Genomic DNA, 8608 nt, shown 5'->3' on the forward strand with positions numbered 1-8608 from the left:
CCAAATAAGCGGGGTGGGAACTAGTTTCCTTGTTATTCCACACGGACATTGTACTTGTACTAGAACTAGGCTAGAAGACCCGTGCAATAGTAAAACTGGTAGCGTGCAGACAAAAATAAATAAATAAACAGCACTGTCTATATGAAACAAAGGTGTGTAGCCTTCAGCTGACTCCAACACGAACATTGTACAACCCCGCACGAATTTTTACTAATTTTGTGTCGCTGATCACGAAAATCTTATAATTTTTTTCATTTGACAAATATCTGGGAAATTTTTAGAATGCACTTTCAACTCCGCCTGGGGCAACATCAAAGAAGCCGCTCCCTCGTCGTCACTCCTTCAGTTCTCCGGCCGGCAAATATCTGGCGTCGCCAGATATCTGGTGGTTGGACGGAGAATCCTTCGATATCGAGCGGATTTCTCGTTTCACGCTCACTTTCCACATGAAATTGACAGAATACCGGCCATCCTCTCGATATCCTACAGTTTGTCGATCAGCGAACTGCACGTCTAAATGGGGCTATAAGTGCTTGGCGTTATCAGCATCGGTCACACTAGTGCGATTTAAAAAACCCTTGAACATGCCACCAGTTGGAAGCACTATAGGCCAGTAGAAATTGACATGAAAATGGTGTGAACCGGCTGAACCCGGACATGAGAGCGGAGACAAAAAAGTAGAGACGCATCACACCTCGATTTAGGCGAGATTGGGGTAAGGCATCCGGTGAAAGTTTCACGACATACAACTAATAGTGTGTTCCTCACAACCGAGGAATCACCTTATTGTTTTCATAGTAAATTACGCAAGAAGGTTTGTCTGAATGGGTTTTAAACACCATTTCTATATCTTTACCGTCAAGTCATACCAACATCCACACATGAATGATGGAGTCAGAACATTTGAGTAATTCTAGTCAATATTTTGATTAAAATTTCAAAACATACCTTACAGCATGTTTCCTCTCGGCCAGTATAATTATTGACCTGTCTTAATCACGTCCCCACTCCTTATTCCTGGCCTGCATCTCGTTGCATTAGTGCGCACAATACACCAAATCGTTTCTCTTCTTCTTCTTCTTCTTCTTCTTCTTCTTCTTCTTCTTCTTCTTCTTCTTCTTCTTCTTCTTCTTCTTCTTCTTCTTCTTCTTCTTCTTCTTCTTCTTCTTCTTCTTCTTCTTCTTCTTCTTCTTCTGCTGCTGCTGCTGCTGCTGCTGCTGCTGCTGCTGCTGCTGCTGCTACTTCTGCTGCTGCTAATGTCAACGACAAGCCTCATTATCTGGTGTATGATGGCATCCACATGCTTCATCGTCTATACTGAATAAAGGTTGGAACAGTGGACACATTGTGTCAGCTATTCGGCAACTGTTTGCTCCAAAACAGGACACCAGATATTCGACTTTGTACCGTCTTTGACAGTTATGAAACGATAAGTACCAAAGCACCAGAGCAAAAGAGAAGGAAGACTGCGTACACAACACATTCAGTCCTTGATCTTCATCACAGCACAAATCTGTCGACTGACAAAGATTCGTTCCGTACCAATCTTCAGAATAAGCAAGTATTGGTGCGATTCTTAGGGTCGTCATTAGAAGAAGAGAACATAATGTGTTGCTCATGCCAAAGAAGAAGGGAATGCGGACACACCCATTGTGAGAAAAGTATTACAGTTTGCAGATGAAGGTTTACCCGTGGTTGTCTTGGCTAATGATACAGATAAAACTGGTGATGCTTCTGCATCATGTGAGCAAGGATGTGAAAGTCTACATAACTGAAGCCAAGTAACGTCCAAATAATTTATATTCAAGCAGCTAAAATGACCATAAGTGAGAATATGTGCTGCTGTATCCCGGTTGCGCATGCCGTGTCAGGATGAGACACAAAGTCTGCTGTCTTCGGCATGGGTAAGCTTAAGGCTTTCAAGCTGTAGCAAAAGTCAGAGAATTGGCAATAGAAGATCACTATTTTTGGTCAAACAGATGCCAATGTAAAGGACATTACTGACATAGGAGTCAGGTTCTTGTCATTCCTCTACTGCAGTGGACCGCAAAACCTGAGCCTTACTGTCACTTACTGATCTTTGATATCAACAGTTCATCTCCCCAAAGTACATGCCACTTGAACGGATGGCTCCAACAGAGGGATCTGCACAATCCTACGCCCTTAGAGTACATCGCCAGGTTAATAAATGGCTTAATCTGCCCACTGTCTTTGATTTTTTTTATTTATTACGACTTTACTGTGAGTCACAACATTGTGAGTCCAGTGATAACTGACAATGCTCCGACCCCAGATGAACTGCTACGTGAAATCCGCTGTTCGTTTAAGAGCAGCACTCCACTATGCAAATCCTGTACATGCTGCAAGAACAGCATCCCTTGTAGTATACATTTTCATTGTAGAGGACAGTATGAAAATGCTTCAGAAACGGACACAATTTAAATTGGGCATAGGGAAAGAACCGCCGAGCGCAGTATCTTCTAGTTTACACATTGAGTACCTGGCCCACGACGCGGATTGGGTGGAAGGGGTCCGGCTCCCTACAAATCATTGCAAACAGACTTCTTCTTAAGAACTAGGCCGTAACAAGGGTGGGAAGGACTCTATAGCTCTTCAGAGCCACCACTCTAGAAGAAGGAAACTCATACACAGTACAAGTTATAGACTTATGACCATAACTCAAACAATCGGGTAGAAATGGGAGGGGGAGGGGGGTTCAAAATGTGAAATCACAAAAGGTCTTATTTCGCCCTAATTTTACTATTTTTACTTATCTTCCCATGTTTACTAACGAATTTTCTTGAAGCTTGGCATACAAAAGCCGAGCTGCATGCTATGCACGAACATGGATTTATCTTTGATATGACCACACCATATCTTTTTGTTTTAAAACGTATAATATTATTATCTCAATCATGTGTTTACCGCCAATAGGTAACGTAAATGTAAGTTAATTGTATAAATAACATAAATTCTGTGTAGTTCTTGTTGAAACATTGAATTTGATACCAAACACGGCTATATTTGAGCTATTTTTAAAGAGAACTTGACAATGATCTTGACCTTTTATAATCTTTAAATGCTAATTAAGTGATGACTATTGGGTCAATTTTAAAAATAAAAGTATTTTTGTGTTTCATTTGTTTATCTCTTTCATTCTGAACAAATAGTGACAACTTATAACGAATTCGATAATTGACTTTTATTACTTTTATTAGGTTAAAATTAAGCCAGTTCCCCATAGGTGATTTTTGTTGAATTTTTTTTTCGGTAGTACTTAACAGTTCAAAAATTTGCTCGTTATCTTTCATGTACGGGTTCGATGTCAATTTTTACTGGCCTATTAGTTTGTCTGGTTCTGATAACGCGAAGCACTCATGTTTTAATGCTTGTTTTTCTTTATTAAAAAATTTTTTTTTGAGCAAGCCTACTTAACTTTTGCGGTTAATCACACGCTAAAATGTACTAGCTCACCCGAGTATTTCCTCTGGTTGACCTTGGGTTGTTTTCAGAGCAGCCACGATTTTATGCATAGTCGAATTCATCGAGAACATTCCCCATTACGAAATTCGATTCTTCATTCACAAAGCCTCTTCTTACTAACACTTTGTCCACTCAGCCCTCAGCATTGTACATGTTATAACTTTAAAGCTCCTTTCAACATCTGAAATCAAATTTTACTAGTGGGACCAGCAAATCTAACGTCTTCTATAAAAGTCATGATAATCTTCATCATCGCTAACAACAACATTTGCATCCATATTGTTAGTATAATCCAAGCAACCATTTTAGCCACAATTCCGATCATTGTTTCCCAAGATGAACCTCGCTACATTCCACGACACAATTTGCGCGTTTGTTGTGGGGGTTTTTTAGGTGAAAAGGGGGGAGGGGGGGTAGGCTATCACAATTATTGTGCTCAGTTTCGTAAATTTGAGTTCTTGCGAAGAACATCTGATAGTCGAAAGAAAAACGCCGTAATAAAAAAAAAGAGTGCAAAACGGGCCATTTACAACACAATCCTGCATAACATCAGCTGAACTCTTTCTGATAGCTACAAGTTTATAAACCTTTCAAAAAGCTTATAGTTACTACGGTAGGCCATCCAGGCATAATCTGCTATTTTTGTTGCAGCGTAATTCCCAAGAATTCTTGTGAAAATGTTTGAGAAAAAGACGTTGTTGGATCGTACCCTTTTAAAAACTGCAATCTCTAGGGGGATTTTTAAACTTCTTTTAGTTATTTTGTTCTCTTGAAGCCGTATATCGGCAAGGCTGCACACTTATCTTTTAGTGGAAGGAATTCATTTCGAATCCTCATTTCAATCAAATTAATATTTTTCTTTACATTAAGTCCGGCTTCGTTTTCAAGGAAAAAGACAATACAAAAGTGTCTCACTAAGTTAGAATGGTTTCTTTTGGTTCAGTAATAATGGTCATGATGTGTAATAGTCATGATCTGTAATAATCAGAATACGAGATTGTAATTATCATTGTTATAATCTCTAATGGTCATGATATAAAATATATATATAGTTATGAAATATTATGAAAGTCACGATACAGCTATTTGTCCCTCAATCTCTTGTTTTGGACTGAGTAATAATAGATCCCTGGCACCGATGGCCTATCAGAAAGACCGTACTAATCGAGTATCTCGTTTAACCAATCTTCCTCCTTTACCACCGGTATAAAAATCACAACGCCAGGCAGTCTCGAGCATATCTTGATGAGGGAAGGTCATGTCTGTCTCCAGGATGTGGCTTGCTGTTTTTGCCCTGTTTCTGTCAGCGTCTGTAGCTGGTGAGTGCCTTTGTTTCTAAACCGTTTGCTCGTCAAGACGCACTCTTATTCTAATAATGATAAATAAATGTGCTGTTTTAAGAAAAATCAAACCTGAGAAGTAATGTAAAGTACCTGTAAATATAAAACAATTCTACGTGAAAGCCCCCCCCCCCACCCCGTTCAACCCAATCTTCCTAACTCACTAGCCTACCGGGCTGAACCTCATTTTTTTTCTCTGTTAATATACACAACAATCTGTGGTAGATCCATATAAGAGGCAGCAAAAAGAATTATACTTTTGTCAGCATGACCCTCAACGGTTCACACTGAAATTTGGACATCAGATTTGAAAGGCTAGAATGTTGTTAAGGATGTCTAGCTGGTTTGACTGGGTGTAGGAAAGAAGAGTAACAACCCAAAACGTTACCATAAAAAGACAGGGAAGTACCCTAACCCTACAGATATCGTAACCCCCATCTCTATCAGTTTACACGTTATGCTATTACGTACAACAGTACAGTTCAGCTTGCATTGTGCTTGATTCTGCTTTACGGTTCCTTCAGATTTGCTCTTTTCTTACACAGATTCGATGAGTTCGCCTCGGGTTCATTCAGGCAATGGGGTGAGCTTAGAAGTTACCCCCAACCAGATACACGAAGGATTTACAGATCAACTGACAATCAACTGCACATTCTCTCATGAACAGGGCTCTCTCTTCAGTACAGTCGTGTCGCTTATTCTGTCAAAGACAGATTCCATTAGCAATTCTACCTACAGGTGCGTTCATTTACGTTTATATATCAGCGCAAGCGTTTTAATAATGTGTTATCTAGCCTATCTTACGAGGCAATTCTGGAGGCCCGATCTTTGCGTCAGTTTTCAGAAACGAAACAAACACTTTTCAAAGCTCAAACTTTAAACAAAGTTAGCCTTCAACATTCCTAAGAGCACGTCTGAGCCCGATTTTCATTATTTTTAACATAAGATATTTAGAAAATTATGTCTGACGTTGACCAGTACATCCATAGTGGCGAACATTTCTCCAGCAAAATAGAAGAATTTAATGAATTAAAGTTTTCCGCATTCTGAATATTTAAAGGCTTCACACTTCCACTTGTGGATGTGCGCAGCTTGCGGGCTTTTCTCTTGGTTTCAGCATTTTTTTTATTCCTGAAGTCTCTCTCTCTCTCTCTCTCTCTCTCTCTCTCTCTCTCTCTCTCTCTCTCTCTCTCTCTCTCTCTCTCTCTCTCTCTCTCTCTCTGTATATATATATATATATATATATATATATATATATATATATATATATATATATATATATATATATATATATATATATATATATGTCCGGAATCTCGCCGAGGAGCAAAAAGATCGCTTGTTTCATAAAATAAGGTGTCAAGACATAAATGTAATATAAAGGGCAATTGCTAGGTCATCCTTGGACACATTTTTTTAAAACCTCTGACATGTGAAATTCAACAGAGGGGACATCAAATGTTACAATACGAAAAAGAAAATCAGTTGAGCTGTTAGGGAAATATCGATGGGATTTTTGTGTTTAGTCTCAGCCAAAATTGAGTAAAATGCAAAACTTTGCAACTTAAGAAAAAATTCAACCATTACCCTAATGTGCTTTTTGAATAATATGTTCCTGATGTTGACCATTTAATCCATCTCCAGAAAAGCTCGAAAGCGCCGCTGGGAATTTTGTATAACTCTGTGGTATGATTCTTTGTCGATTCTTTGGACCTCCTGTTCTACACTGAGTTTTAACTTTTTGGTTATTTGTAGGTTGTTTCTAGTGTTTTTTAAACAAATGAAATAATCGAAGCGATTTCAAGTCGGAGGAAAACGATCACCATTCATATAAAAGCTTTTGGCTTACAAGGCGTTCTCCAAACTATTATGGAAACAGGCTCCCTCATCAGCATAACCACTTCCCTCTCCCCCCCCCTCTCTCTCTCTCTCTCTCTCTCTCTCTCTCTCTCTCTCTCTCTCTCTCTCTCAAATTCGCCAGAACTTTCTCAGTACAATAATGTATCCATTAATTAATGTGGCGATCACAGTTTTATTACCTTTGTTCTGAGACCAAAACGGACTGATCACGCCCCTTTCGCAGGGCGATTTTATGAAGTAAATGTCTGCGTTTTACTCTTTTTATCCAGACACCTGGTAAACCGTGATGTTTTTTTTTTCAGTGAAGTTGCTACTATCACGGCGTTTTCAAACAATAAAGTGAATGAAAAACACACGATGGGAGCGCATGTGACCGGACTACACAAACCAGATGCTTTTTCCTTCATCGCCTTAGAGGTATCGTATTATCTGTTAATTTGTTCCTATTTGTTTGTTTCCGATAGGTCAAGTAGAATATAGGTACAATGTATCATTACCTCAGAATTACAAAGTTCTATATGCTCAGTACCTACCGTTAAATACATTTGAGGGGAAAAAATAAATTTGAGTTCCACGATATTTTGAACGCAATTAGTTGAATATCTTTATAACGACTCAAAATAATCTTGCGATTTTGAAGGAGCAGAAAGAGCATTTGATTTCTGACCTCACGGTCTTAGTAACTCAAAACGGCTAAAAATGTCAAATAGAACTTTGTAATTCTGAGGTAGTGGTATGACACGGGTTAGAGTTCCCTTAGTGTTCATACTCTTGTGCTGTGGGGGTAAACATTATATTGCAATACACTGTACTTTTTATGTGGGTGTTTTTACGCCCCCATTGACACAATTTAAATCCTGTAGTAAGAGGGCATCGACCCTGCCTGTTTGGGCCGACCAGGGCCGAGAAGGATGCAATACCGCAGAAGATACAAGAAGACCGTATTGAAAAACACTCCTCTAATCATTCGGGAGTGGAGCTTGGGTCTTTTTTATGCCTAACTGTTACACCGCAGACACCGGTAACGTTGATCTATGACCATCTAAATGACTGTTTTGATAAGTCGCGATATAGTAAAAAAGGCCAACCATTATAAAGGTGAAAAAGTACAGTACAACACGGATAGGTCGAACACAGAAGACTGGAAATTACGCATCTGCCGAGCTGTGCCTGCGGTCCCGTTAGTTTTTTTCTTTTTTATCTTTGTTAGAAAATTACGGGAAGCTCGAACACAAACACGGAATAGTCGAACTAATTACGCCGCCGTAGAGGTCTAAAGTCAATGTTCTTTGAGGTGTACTTGAGACAAAATTAATAGTAATAGTAATAATACTTTTTTTTAACGGAAAAGAGAAATATCAGTAAAATACCAACCCCCCCCCCCCCTTTCCACACAAACAGCTAGAGCTGTGCTATTTTTAGCGCACTGCTCGACACTGTGCCCATTGATTATCTAGCAAGGCTTGTGTGGAGCAGGTGAGAGGAAGGGTTGTGCAGCACACGATCTGTTATTTCGCCCCTTAAGTAACAATCTTTGTTGCTTCCATAGATTCTCTGACACAGCAGATGCCATAACACTGTTCATGTATCCCTTGAAATACGGATCCCTCGAACTATCGAGGCCGGTCGGACGAATTTGAACTGTCCATGTTATACTATAATTTAAATAAATCCTACAGGGTCGAAACCGACAATATTTCTTTAAGTAAAAATGTGCTACATGTGACATCATTTTTAAAAAGGAACGCTTGACCAAAAAAGGTAATTTTATGTTTATGTTTACTGCAACATAAGACTTTTAACGTATAATTACACTGTTCAGAACATTGATTTAAATTAAGGGGACGACTTGTTTAATTATACCCTCTCTCTATTTTCTCTCTCACAGACTATTTCTCTCTCTCTCTCTCTCTCTCTCTCTCTCT

The 8608-nt window shown here is 39.1% G+C and overlaps 1 protein-coding gene across 1 annotated transcript in view; it reads right to left on the reverse strand.

The window, feature by feature from the left end:
* Positions 1-334: 334 nt before the first annotated feature.
* LOC101859087 (carbohydrate sulfotransferase 15-like) overlaps positions 335-8608 on the reverse strand; it is a 32436-nt gene continuing 24162 nt past the window's right edge. The window contains exon 8 of the mRNA XM_005094331.1: positions 335-483. Within this exon, the coding sequence (XP_005094388.1) occupies positions 335-483 (149 nt within the window). The remainder of the gene's footprint in view (positions 484-8608) is intronic.

This window comes from Aplysia californica, unplaced genomic scaffold (genome assembly GCF_000002075.1).
Source record: "Aplysia californica isolate F4 #8 unplaced genomic scaffold, AplCal3.0 scaffold00079, whole genome shotgun sequence".
Lineage (NCBI taxonomy): Eukaryota > Metazoa > Mollusca > Gastropoda > Aplysiida > Aplysiidae > Aplysia > Aplysia californica.